At 34.4% G+C, this 13807-nt stretch overlaps 2 protein-coding genes across 3 annotated transcripts; one reads left to right on the plus strand and one right to left on the minus strand.

Moving 5' to 3' along the window:
- Positions 1 to 140: 140 nt before the first annotated feature.
- LOC136782364 (glyoxylate/hydroxypyruvate reductase A-like) lies at positions 141 to 1964 on the minus strand. 2 transcript variants are annotated; one of them, XM_066741766.1, is made up of 5 exons: positions 1946 to 1964; positions 1759 to 1882; positions 850 to 1224; positions 355 to 719; positions 141 to 287 (listed from the first exon to the last, which is right to left on the minus strand). In XM_066741766.1, the coding sequence occupies exons 2-5, from the start codon at positions 1853 to 1855 to the stop codon at positions 156 to 158; spliced, it is 969 nt and encodes a 322-aa protein (XP_066597863.1). In that variant the 5' UTR covers positions 1856 to 1882; positions 1946 to 1964; the 3' UTR covers positions 141 to 155. The 2 variants fall into 2 exon arrangements, with proteins under 2 accessions (XP_066597863.1, XP_066597862.1); XM_066741765.1 differs by having other exon boundaries at positions 1759 to 1951.
- E(Pc) (Enhancer of Polycomb) lies at positions 1377 to 13416 on the plus strand. The gene is made up of 11 exons (XM_066741750.1): positions 1377 to 1807; positions 2232 to 3209; positions 4125 to 4263; positions 4356 to 4597; positions 4892 to 5148; positions 5216 to 5351; positions 5470 to 5772; positions 5879 to 6030; positions 6187 to 6363; positions 6462 to 7229; positions 7726 to 13416. Exons 2-11 carry the CDS (start codon positions 3057 to 3059, stop codon positions 7841 to 7843), a joined length of 2445 nt encoding a protein of 814 aa, XP_066597847.1. The 5' UTR covers positions 1377 to 1807; positions 2232 to 3056; the 3' UTR covers positions 7844 to 13416.
- The last annotated feature ends 391 nt before the right edge of the window (positions 13417 to 13807 follow it).

Consider the following 13807-nt stretch of genomic DNA (forward strand, 5'->3'; position numbering starts at 1 on the left):
TATATCCATATAAATAGATAGTTATTATCTACTATATTTTTTTATAATACTATAAAGTTTTGTTTATAAAGTTTGAGTATCTTGACGATCCAATAACATTAAATGCATTATTTAGAATTTCAGCTTGGCTTTTTATTTAATGCTAATAATTGTAATTAATAGCCTCTGGTCCAATCAAACGTATGAGGTAAGGTTTCATTTCTTAAATACTTTGCATAATTTTCGGCAAATAATTTAGCAACGTCCTGGGCTCGCGTGATTCCAGAATTATGAGGCGATATTGTTACCTATATTTAAATACAATGCATATAATAATATTTTTAAATTTATGGAATTGATCTATGACTAATTTACCTGTGGCAATTTCCATAATTTACTTTCTTTGGGCAATGGTTCCTGTTCAAAAACATCAAGAATAGCTGCTGAGATCCAGTTCTTCTCTAGCGCATTTACCAAATCCTGTTCATTGATAATTGTACCACGTCCAATGTTGATAAACACAGAGCTTTTGCTTTTACAGTTCATCAAAACATCTCCATTCAGAAGTCCTCTCGTCATCTCCGTTGTTGGCAGGACGTTGATAATATAATCACAATTCTGCAGTATATCATATAGCTCATCCGTTGTTTTATGCTTATCTACAAAACTCAATTCTTCCTTTGGTTTCGTGCGTGTCATTCCCCATATCGTTGCGCCGAATAATTTCAATTTTTTTGCGACTAAAATCATTATCTTTATAAGAATCACTCATAAAAGAGCAATCAAAACCAAATTTTTCTTTGAGAACTAAATATAATAAATTTATTTATTCATTTTTATGATGATATAAATAATGGAGAAATTTCTTACTTGATTTTCCTATATTTCCCAAGCCTAAAATACCAATATTTAAATCGCAAATTAATCGATGATCGTGAATTTTCCCATTGCATTTCCACTGGCAATTTTCCTGATTGTTGTATTGTTGTCTTTGGTCCCTTTCCTGATTAACGATATGAGCTATGACGTATTCGGACATAGCTAAGCCAAAACTCTGGTCGGAAAATCTCGTCAAAATGTATTTCAACTTTTTGTCCTTTACGTGTGGAATTAATTTGTCCAGTCCGGCCCAGGTTGATTGTACCCATTTTATAGATGATAATTTTTCGGCGTATGGAATCAACAAATCGCAATCCGCTATTAATATTTCTGCAGCGTTAAGCTTGGTCAAAGTATCATTTTGATCTAGAAAATAAGTAGTTTAATTATGCAAGCCATGGATTCATTAAAATTAAATCCAGAAATCATTTTTATTATATTTGTACGACAACAAAAGTGCATAATTAATTCTATTAATAAAAATACATATTTTAACAACAATTAATTTGGCCCTTACTTTAATCGTAATTCACAAAAACATTGTTTTTTACTTAATGCATTCTTATATATGCTTACACATAAAAATAATTAATTAGAATTGCCTGTGTTTTAATTGATGATAGGTTAACTTTAATTGGATAACATGACAAATATTTTATTGGTTTTGGCAGAATTAGTTTTGTTGGGTGGATCCGGGCAAACGCGCGAAAATTTTGAAACAAAAACAACGGATTTCCCGCCAAGCTGTATTTGATGAAACGGCGAAATTCGTACAGCGATTGGCGGACTGCGCTGGCAGTGGATTTGACACGTGCTCTCGGGGATGCTGTCGCGGGATTAGGAGTTGTCAAGAATCTAATTATCAGAACACGGGGACTCAAAGTGGTCTTGATACGATACCTGGCAAGACGTAGGAGATTATCGCGTTGGGCAGTTGCGAACGAAGATGGTAAGATAATCTAGGAATCGCAGAAAAAACTGCTATTATCTGTGTCATCCTGCACACGCGGCGAACCTACCCAACCTATAAGTGAAAAAGCTACGCGAGTCAAATGCCCGTTTGATCCTGACAAACCATTTCTATTACCCTCTCTGAAATTCTCTATTTTTCCTATTCCTTCTCCATCATTAATTATTACAAAGTTTTTCCATTTTTCCTGGAAGTATCCAGCAATTACTTGAAACTCCAGGTACCGCGTGTTGGACGCGCATGCGTATTCGAGAAATTCCAGCTTCGATGGAACACAGCAAGCTGGCACCACTTTTCCCCGCCAAATTTAAATCCTCACCCTCGTTATTCCATCATTATCTTTAGAAGAAAATTTTATTTATTATTTTATTAATACTAAATACTTCTATTTAAAATCTTTCAGGTTATAAGGCTTTGATTAGCCTAATGGAAAATCATATGTGATTGCGTTAACACTTAAACAAAAGAAACAATATTCTATCAAGTTACAAAATATTCATAAAACACACGAGGTAGATGATTTCGCCTTTACGAATAAAAATTAGAGAAGAATAAAAACTGATTTGTAACAAATGAAGAGTGGGATATTGATAAAGGATTCATATTTATGGTTGAAAGAAGATTAAGATTTTAAAAGATCGTTGAAATTATAGGTTAAAAATTAGAATTCCGGTGATAACATTCTCCGACAATTGTTCATTGGATGAGCACAGGAGAAGAGGTGGAAAGCGATAAAGAAAAATGGAATACTTTAAGAATGATAATAGATAGGGTGGATTTTTTAAAGTGGGGAAGTCGGGGGAGAAAGAGAGAGAGAGGTCTATGTCTGGTGGTGTATTATTAGTGCAAAGAAAGGGGTTTTACCAGCACGCTTGAAGCTTTAAAGAGAAGAAGAGAGTAGAAGTGGAGTGGCGCCAGCAATAATCAGGAAGTGGAACTAAAGTTGGTGAATGCGTTAAATGGCTGTGCGTCGGCCATGATGGCTTTGAGCATGAGCAGGGACCGTGTCACGCAAACATGTTTTCAAAGTAATATAATTGGTTTGGTGACTGAGTGAGCGTGTTCAAGCGCTATGGCCGGGGAACGATGAGGCCCTGAGGATCTTCCGCGTCGGGTGATTCGGCCCAGGTGGGCCCCGGGCGAGGCCCAATCAGAATCTAAGAAGCCGACATACCCGACTGGCCTCGCGGCACCCACAAGTCGACTCTGTCAACACGAGCAAGCCAAGATGAGCAAGCTGTCGTTCAGGCCTCGCCCCCTGGAGGTCTCTAAGCCGATGCCAATCTACATGGCCGAGGAACTGCCCGACCTCCCCGAATATTCTGCCATCAATCGTGTCGTGCCCCAAATGCCCACCGGCATGGAAAAGGAGGAGGAAAGCGTAAGTTACACCAGCCTCCAGCATGTTTTCCATTGCCGCCATCTTATACCAATAGCGTCTTCGTAAACAACCTGCAGATGGCATGCTTCCATTTCAATCAAACTTTATTTTCATCCTTTTTATCATAATTTTATAAGTTTTCAACCTCCTTCACCCTTTCCTATTATGCCCAAACATTCCATCTACCCTTTCCTGCCCCTTTTCACTGATGTCATTAGTGTTTTCCATATTTTCTTCGCTCTTTACTGACCCACCACGTCAAACCCTTTTGCTGCGTCATTATTTAAAATTGTTTTGTCATTTATTAGACTTTTCAGAGACTTGCGAAAGACTTCTTAGTGTATTTAGAGATATCGAAGTATGACATGAATTACACAAGATTATTTATTAAACTAATTTGGATTATTAGGTTTTTTGGAGTGGATTCTTTAATGCGATCTGTACTTGGGATTTTAGCTGTATGAATATATATTTAGAGTTTTGATTTTCTTTCTCTTTCATAGTATACTGATTGTTAATTCAGAATTATGATAAAAGATGCATGATCACTATTGATAATAATTATATATTAGTAAAAGGTGGCTAAAAATATTTAAGAATTTTAGATTAGGATTACTATAATAGAGTAATTGTTAGTGACAGCTGTTGAGAATTACATTTTCAGTACTACTCTTTTATAATACACGAATCTTTAAAGCACTTTCTGTATTTAATTTTGACTGTCAAAATTTTGTTTATTTATATACCAAATTGTCATCTAACAATTTTTTCTTATTTGTGGTTATGAATATATAATTAGATATAAATATATTTAATTTAGCTTGATTATGCATAAAATCTCTTTTTTTTAACTTTTTACTTTCATACTTTTTGATCATAAAATAAACAAAAGTGTTTTTATCTATTTTCATACAGGAACACCACCTCCAAAGAGCGATATGTGCTGGTATAATCATTCCTACTCCAGAAGTAAGCGATCTGGCAGATGTTGAGGCTTATGACAAAATATACCCTGATAACTACAAGCTACCTCGTCAACTTATACATATGCAACGTAAGTTTTATAAAATTCTTTTATGTTTATTAAATTTTCAGTAAAAAAGATTCATATATTCATTAGATTTAATATATTATTTATTATTGCAGCCTTTGCTATGGAACAAGACATCCCAGATTATGATATGGATTCGGAAGATGAGAGGTGGGTGGCTTTACAGAGCAGTAAAATGGACCTGACCCCACTCCAATTTGAGGAAATGATGGACCGTTTAGAAAAAAGTTCAGGGCAAACTGTAGTTACCCTGAATGAAGCAAAAGCCCTACTCAATAAAGATGATGACCTTATTATAGCTGTTTTTGATTATTGGCTAAATAAGCGTCTGAAAACAGTAAGACAAACATTCTCTTATTTTATGATAAAAGCTATTTAAGTCTTTCAGATATTTATTTTAACCAACAATTCTCAAAGATTTAATGAGAATAAGACATTTGATTACTGAAAAACATTAGAGAATTTCTATTAAGTTTTGAGGTTATGTTTGCCTCTCAATATACAATAAGGATAATTCTGTTACAGATGGAATCAACCAAATTGTTGATATTCTTAAAATATAAATTCTGCAAATTCTGTGTTTTAAAAAAAGATGATAAATTGAATTTAAATATTTATTTTCTCTTTTCAGCAACATCCATTATTGTTAACTGTAAAAACGGAGCATCGTCTTGGTCCAACTGCCAACAACCCTTATTTAGCATTTAGACGTAGAACTGAGAAGATGCAAACGAGAAGAAATCGGAAAAATGATGAAACTAGTTATGAAAAAATGCTCAAGCTTCGTAGGGATCTCAGTAGAGCAGTTACTCTTCTCGAATTGGTCAAAAGGAGAGAGAAAACGAAAAGGGAGCATTTACATCTGACAATTGAGGTTTATGAGAAAAGGTAGATAGAAATTTATTAATTGATCTTCATTATTTTGGTTATTACTTAGTTATATATTGCTTCTCAGGTATCAAGCGCAAGATTTCAATGGTCAAATATTGTCCGAGGTCTCGGCATTAAAGACGCTAAGGCCAGCGTTCACTCCTCTCTTCCCCAATCACTTTGGTGTTCATCAAAACTGGACAAACAAAACCTGCAGCAAAGTGCGTCGTGTTTTCAAGATTTTGCAACATTATTATCAATAATATTATTAATTTTAATAGTAATAATAATAGTATGTGAAAATGGAATGGCTTTAATGAAAATGATTGAATTATGCAGGATGAAGTAGTGCCCAGAAAAGAGAAAAGACAGTACAAGAAGAGGAAACATAAAACGGATAGCCGAAGCGGAAATTTAGAGGACAGCGGAATCCGCGGAAGTACTGGAAGCGTTGGTGGCCGAGGGAGCTGTCCGGGTGTTCTGGGGAGCGGGCTGGACCCGCTAGCAAGCTCGGACGAAGATAGCCCCCTTCCATCTCACTCGCACTCACAGCCATCAATATCCTCGGATCGCGATGACGAGGACACCGCCGACGAGGGTGAATTTACCTTCCGACGATCTAGGGATACAACTTACCTACCAGTATGTTATTTAACAAATTTTCAACTATCTAAATCGTTATTTTTTCAATGAAATTTCGAAGAAGTTTTCGAAGATGAAATCAATTAATCTTTTAATTTCTCAATAGCCTGTATCAGGTGGTTTTGGAAACTGGCCCTGGTGCGATAGGAACGAAGGTGGCCTGGCGGATAAAAAGTACAGGTTCGCTCTAACCAGCATCAGCAGGCCCACGCCAAGGTGTATTGGACTTGCGCGACGAAGAATGGGCCGTGGTGGAAGGTAGATTATCGACTATTCCTTATTTTTATTTCGTCTTCATTATACTCTTTCATTTCTTTATGATTCTTTACTACCATTTACGTTTTATATTTGCTTTATTATTTTAATTCTTCTATACATTATAGTATTGAATCACCATTTTTATTCCTGCTTCAGAGTTTTGTTGGATCGTTGTTCCACTCCGGATATGGACGACATGTGGTCTTCGTTGGATTTCACAATACATGAGTCGAAACATGAAGTGTCAGATATATCCATGACTGGATCTACAACCGTCACGCCGACCACAACAGTAACCACCACGATACCGACGACGCCAGTTAAAAAAGAATGGTACGCAAACTTACCTAGGAAATTTATAGTTTTTAAGTAACCAATATAGATTTTATCAGTGAAGGCTAAATATTTTTAAATGTGTTTTTGTCTTGCAGGTTACACTTCCGGCCAAAAACGCCACCGACTCCAGCAAGCCCGTCGTGCCCGAGCAGCGATTCGGATTCGGACTCTGACAATTCGGTGGCCACCTCACAGCCGTCGAAGCTGCCGTACCCTTTCCCCCCGGAGGCGACGTCGATCTGCGTGGAGATCGAGTCAGAGAGGCCGGGCAGCGACTCGCCTCCGTTCACTTCGGAGTTCAACATCTCCGACTACTTCAACCCCGACAGTTTCTCCGATGCTTTACCTTCTTGTGCCGTTGACCTTGAGCGGACAGATGATATCGGCAGCTCACGATTTTCCGTATCGGCGCTGTCGTCCTCGCGTAACTCTCAGTTCAGTGCGGGTTTGTCGAGTTCCGCGGCCATCGGTCAGTGTATTGATACTCCGAGCAACCAAAAGCGAATTCTGGACGCTGATAAACACAGACAATTGAACAATAGCGCGTCGATACTCTCCAAATCACTAATGAGTCCGACAAACAATCGTAAGTCTGCGGGTATTCGAGTCTTCAGCACGGCTGGAACAACCGGCCAAATGCAGAATTGCGGTCAGACGCACCAGAATGGACCCGTTGGCTTAGGGAATAGTGCGGGCTCTATTGTCAATAGCCAAAACATTGTGCTGCCCCAAAAACACCCGCCGTCCAACTTGTTGCCTGGCCTCATTGCGCAGACAAAGTTTGCTAGCCCAACGAGGCAGCAGCAACAGACGCAGCCTCAGCAAGTCCCTACGTCCGGGGAAATTACGCTTAATAGTAATAGGTGTGTTTTCCATTTCTTTTCTTAATTTCTGTAAATTTATTCTACGTTTTGCATTCATCTCAATACACTTAAAATACTAAGCATTATCACCTCATCTTATATTTTTACATGTTGTAACGTAATTTTCCTTTTGTTATTCATTTTAATTTTGATGTTTGGCTTACTGATTCTTGATATATTATTTCTATTATAGCTTATTGTACCATTTATTCTATATTACATTAATACAGACTGTTTCGCTTAATTCGCACTAGAGCGTAGATGTAATAATTTGTTTAATTTCGTAAATATGACAAAAATAAAATTTTTGTCTTAAAATTGTTCTAAAAGGACTTTATATTTATATATAAAACAATTTTATATAAAAAATTGACATCTTTTATAGTTACAAATGTACATAAATTTTTACGTCCATCTTTAGGGCAAATTAAGTGAAACAAGCTATATATAGGAGTTGATCGATTATTTAATTTAACATATTTTTGTATGTGTACAGTGAAAGTATGGATATGGAGGTGGATGGGGTGGAGAGCTCGGGCTGCGATAGTCGAACACAGCAACAGCAGCTGGTACGAACGAACAAGACAAACGCCCTGGCAATGGAAGTGACATGATGCCTGCTATCGGCACCCCCTTTGAGAGTTCGTCATCGGGGGCTTCGCTAATTTCACCTTGCCAGTATGTCTGCCCGAGACTCCATGGATTGGAACCTGCTTCTTGAAAAATCACCATAATTAGCGCTACGGCTTACTGCAATCAAGATAGCCCAAAAATCAACGAGAGATTTGTTCATTCATTTCATCAAATTCAATTACTGCTAAAGAATCCATTGATTTTATTACTGAGAGCCATCTAAATTAGCCTTTGCCTACTGGAAGTTAGGAAGAGCGAGAGATTTTGAAATACTAACGTCCTTGAAGGTTATTCAGAGTTAAAAGTTTCTCTTCTTCACCCAGTGTTTCTCGCTTGGAAGTCATAAATGAAAAGAATCCATGGATTTCATTCGCGATTTTTGACTACTTTGTTATATCAGAGAATATTTAGCATTTGTTTTTCGGTAAGTCGTAAATGATGATAAAGGTTCAGTTTAATCTAAGTAGATCCCTTAGAATTTCTGGCTTGGGAGCAGCGAAATCATTAAATTCTATCTTTATGAGTGTAAATAATCGAGAAAATTATTTAATATTATTAGATGAAAGTCTTTTATATTCTTTATTTTCTAAGTATCATAGATAATAAATAAATTCATATTTGAACTCCATTTGGATACATCATAAAAGTTAGAGACATTTCATTATATTTCAGATTTAAATTCTACCAGACAATCTTTTTAGTTCTCCTTGTCAGAACTGAAGATAGGAAATCGTGAGATCAAAACAGGCTTTATTGAAAAAGAATCGGGTTTTCGCCGTCTTATCTTTTGTCTTATATTTCATATTTTTGACACATGTGTTCTGGTATATTTGATCTATCGTCAGATTCTTTTTTGCAGTCTCTAATATTCTCACATTTACTTTGTGCAAAATGAAATATTGTTTTTATTCATTTTGCAAATTGCTTTGCCATAAAATCCAAAAATTAGTCGATAAAAATTTCAAAATTAAACTTGGTCAATTTATAATAGCTGCGTTAATAGACTAAAAAATTGGCTTATTCCTTTACAAATTGGTCTACTAAAAAATCAATAATTAACTTTATTCAATCTTTAATATTACTTTTTCATAAAAAAGCGAGAAGCTTTGAATATTTTCAAATTAATATATACTAGGAATAATATATGTAAATATATTTACCTATTAAACTTCTATCAAAAGCAATTGAAAGTAATGAGAAGAATATTAGATTTTAAAGAATTAAATAATTTTTTGGTTTCTGCTCCTTAGATTTCCGTAAACATGATTCTTTAGTCATTATTGAAGAGGACATTAATTCTGAGCAAATTGATTAATTATGCATTGAGTTAGCAATGCGTTGGATATATTTCGGGTAAAATTATGTAATTAATGTCATGCTGTACATAGATTTGGTTCAAGTATTATGCGTTTTGTCAGAACAATTGCTTTATATGTAATAATATATTAATAGCTTCCAGGCTGTGAGATATCTAAGCTCGTGTTATCGTTTACCCTTAATTCGCTTTAACGACTAGAACATGAGTAAAATTATTAATCAACATGTGTATCATAGAAAGTAGTCAAAAATATTATAATTGAAAAAAAAGAAGGAAGATTGTTTTTTGGTCAGTAATTAGTAAAAAAGTGAAATAAGGGTTAACAAGTAACAGCTAGCAGGAACTATGGTTACTCAAACCGGAATAACTGCTGCCTAATATCATGAATATTTTATAAAGTATACGATATGCAGTCTTTCGAATTCTTTCGGGTAAAACTTTTGTATCAAAAAAGTTTTTGCTTGCCATGTACTGTCACTTACCAGTTTTTGCACAGGCAATGCTTTTCCTAAATGATGATATAAAAATTCCTTGAAACTGACCCAAGAAACAATAATAATAATAATAATAACAGTAGGCAATGAATTAGCGAAATTAAATAAATTTGCACGAGAGAAGAAAGTAAAAGTTGCGATGCTTTTTTTTAATAAACTGATTAACAAAGGCTCATTGACATAATTTTTTTAACAGTAAAATTTGTGTAAGCTTATTTTGTAGAAGAAAACAAGAAACATTTTAATTTCGTCGTGCCTTGAGTTAATTTCGAAATTAAACCCGTTATGTAAATAAAAACTGGCAGCCCGCGGAATAGTAATTTTTTCGCGTTTATAAAAGAGAAAAAGCTCCGATGCCAGCCGTAAAGCTAAGGGTAAACAAATAGGGGAAGAGGAGAATGAAGCGTGAGAGAAAAAAAGCAATGAAAAAAAGTGAATAAACGTTGCGAATTATAAGGTGACTTCTTTGAAACCATAATAAGAAATAAAACAAAAAAAGATATATTGTACATATAAAAATAATTACGCTTATTGTATCTCTTACTTTTAGATGATTAACTGAATAATTGTAATTAATGTTGTTGTGGTAGCTGCACAGCGATGTGTATGGAAATTTATGAATTCGAAACGATTTTAGACGAGGAGTAATAAAGAAATTTTATCCTGGATAGAACTTATTATTTTGTTAAGATCTTCTCTCGCCTGTATATTATTATTATTAATTATTAATTATTATTATTACGATACAAGATGTAGCTGGGTGGATTATTGTCCATCAATCTGTACATATTTGTATATTCGATTGTTTCCATCGTTTTTCTCAGATTTTTAAACAAAAAGCATGTATACTTGCTTTACAAAGCAACCGAACTTTACTAATAGAAGTATGTATCTAAATTTTTTAGTTAAAAAAAACAAATATTGCCATAAGAAACAAATTAATTTGTTCTTCGAATGCTGTAACGACGATATAACTTTCTTTCTGTCGTGCGTGGGATTGGTCGAAAAGTGAGTTAAAATAATTAAATTTGTTCAAACAATTCATTTATTTGAATTAATTTTAATTTGCCTGCATGAAATTTATGAGAATAAAAAAAAACAAATTTTGAAGATATTAATTTATCTTGTAAACTCATTATAATTACTTCAATCCCTCGAGTATTTTAATAATTACTATTTGTTATTTTAATATTTCTTTGTTATTTAAAAAATTTGAGAAGAACGAATAAACCATGTCATTCGTAAAAGGCAAACTTGTAAAAACCATTTATTCATTTAGTTGAAAAGCTTGAACGAAATATAGTGGTATATGGAATTTTATATAAAATATATTATTGTTGAAAGCATTGACCCCTACAGCTATTATTAATCAATAACTTCGTAAAAAAAAAAACGTTCGAAGTTTCTCCCTCCGACCAAAGACTGAGTTTGCTTCACGTATCTGGTTTGGAAACACGAAATTCCATTGACATAAAAACCGACGTTACTTTCCTTCGAAGGATTAATGAAATATAATGAAGAAACATTTTAAGCAAATATTATTATTTCATCTAAATTACAAATTTGAATATCGAAAACCTGTAGAAAAGTCATTACACTATTTTGACATTCGAAGAAGTGGGATTTTTAATTATTTTATTTTAACATACCAAGATTTTGACAAATCTATGTAACGCGATCTGAAATTTCATAAAGTATAAAAAACTTGGGCGAAAAAGGCAAAGAGGTCGGTTTATTTGCTGTGAGAATTCGTGTTGGTCCAATTTGCTGCATTCGTGAGAAACTAATATAGTGTACGATATAAATATATAGAGATAAGCCGAATCAATGCAAATTTCTAGATCTGACGAGAAGCTTTTAAAGTACTCTAAAGAGACTTTTCCCCGAAGGAGAGATGCGAGCTTACAAAAAAACTATCTTTGCGACAACAAAAGAGAGATCTTGAAAGCTCGTAAGTCTCTTCGTGTTAAACTTTTGCGATGTGTCGACAGGCCATCGAAAATGCAGTATCCATTTATGCGAGTATTTTATTCTGTGAATATATAGTTGAGCTTCTGTGTCGCTGTGCGACATAAGAAGAGGTTATATTATGATCGATTTCTGCGAATCAGCCATTATTGCAAACTTATTTATGGCGCTGAAAAAAGCCCGGTAAACGAAAACCAGCCGCAGTTTGTCGAATAAATCATAACCATTGCAATGAAGCAGCATTGATAAAACAATTTATGCCGATAAATGACAAAATATTTGCACTCGAATTTATCGGTTAGTACCGATTACCGACGAATTAAGAGGATCATTGCCGATAATTCGCGAAGTATTTTCTCAACCGGTTGAAGGAAAGTTATAAAAGTATCTTTAGGACAAGGGGAGGGAAGGAGGAGGAAGACGAGAGGGTCTCACAAATAGAAAAGCTGTTAAAGGGATACCAAAAATTGAAGGTAAACAAATACACTAGGTTAAAGATCCAATTCTCTTTCTACGAAATTGAAGGAGACACGAAAACGCCGAGCGTATTATGCGGTTTTCTTCGATGCGAACAATAGATCAATATTGATCAATGGATATAAAAGGATTTTCGGTGTTTGTAATTGCTATAGCCTTCCGAATTGTTCTTCAGAAAAAAACGTCGCTCGCTCCCTAATTCTAACCTGGTAACACCTTTCTTCATCATACAAATTTACATAAATAGATTCAAATTGCACAAAACCGTCATTTTTTTTAAATTCGTCTTACCCCCTTTTATATTTCTTCCACATAATAAGAGAAAACAATTGATTAATTAAATTTGAAGTAGCTAACCTTTATAATTGCGTTAAAGCGAATTTTTTCTAATTATTAAAGGTAAAGGTATTGCCAAGTAGAAGAGTAACGTTTCTACAAACGGTGTATAGGGACATTACACCTAACTCTTATTTAATATTAATATCTGTAATTATTATGATTAACAATTGACTTCGCTAGATAAATGTATCTATAAACGAGATGTAAATAAGTATTAAGTGAATTTATGGATTGCATTTTGACTGTTATCTATATTGTAACTGTGGGAATCCATAAAATTGGCGAAAATATGTAAACGTGCTGATTATACTGTACATAATTCCATAAAAACACCTGCTTACATATATACTTGTAAAAGTAATATATATACACATCCTTACATGAGAACACACACAACATAAGCGAAATATAAAGCACATCGGTAATGAAGCCAAGATTGAAAAATATTCGACCAAACGAGTAAGTAAAATATGTTGCTTGTTCTTAAATCTTACAGTTACAGGGAATATAATTGAATATAAATATCATATGAATATAATTAAAGTATATATTAAATTCACAATTTTTTATATTAAAACTTGTCTAAGTTACTAGTTTATCTCTATTTAATGTCAAAAGTTTCTAATTGTTTTATAAGTAAATCATTATACTTAGAAACGTGCAGCTTTGCACTTCGTCGAATATAAATCGGGCTTCATTATCGACATTATACAACTTTTAGGAAAGTTTCTTGTATATCTCGTGTATTTCTGATTTGGTTTTTCGCAGACATTTCAAGTGTTACGTATATTGAGTGCCAGAAAGCACAAATTCACCTTCATTTAGAAGGATTTGTAAATAATTGTATTGAATTTTATTGGTAGTGAATGAAAATTGAATCCTACGTATATCATACAATAACAGAAATTGGAAAAGGCAGTCAATAAGGCTGTTTAATAAATTCTGGTTACACTGGCTATTTTCAGATTTTTTATCTGCCCTATACCTAAAATTTATCGAAAAAGGAAACTACATATTTTTTAGTATTATCCATCCAGTCAAAATAAAAATTATTTTTGCTGTATCATCAATAACACCCTTCTTTTTCTCTCGTAGCTATTCTCCTCTTTACCTGCTGTTTTTTTTTAGTCGGTTGATAAAATACCGAGCTACCATTGGGGCGCACTGGACCGATAATACAGGGTTGGTTGCAAGTATTGCAACCGGTTCAGCCGGTGCAGCCAGTGCAGATTGGTGCAGGTTAGGTAAATAGCCATAAATAGCTATTAGCGCTATCAATGTTACTGCGCACACATTTCAGGCAATTTTCTATGCGCAGTAGCATTGACAGTAATGGCATTGGCGCAGCA

Source organism: Prorops nasuta, unplaced genomic scaffold (genome assembly GCF_024137725.1).
Source record: "Prorops nasuta isolate Cenicafe-Biocafe unplaced genomic scaffold, Cenicafe_Pnas_1.2 PNAS00025, whole genome shotgun sequence".
Taxonomy (NCBI): domain Eukaryota; kingdom Metazoa; phylum Arthropoda; class Insecta; order Hymenoptera; family Bethylidae; genus Prorops; species Prorops nasuta.

Coding starts and splice junctions, on each gene's coding strand:
- LOC136782364 (XM_066741766.1), bottom strand. CDS start 1,855: ATGACACAGATAATAGCAGTTTTTTCTGCGATTCCTAGATTATCTTAC. Junction 1,225..1,758: donor AATCTCCTACGTCTTGCCAG/GTATCGTATCAA, acceptor CTTATTTTCTAG/ATCAAAATGATACTTTGACC. Junction 288..354: donor AATTATGGAAATTGCCACAG/GTAAATTAGTCA, acceptor ATTTAAATATAG/GTAACAATATCGCCTCATAA.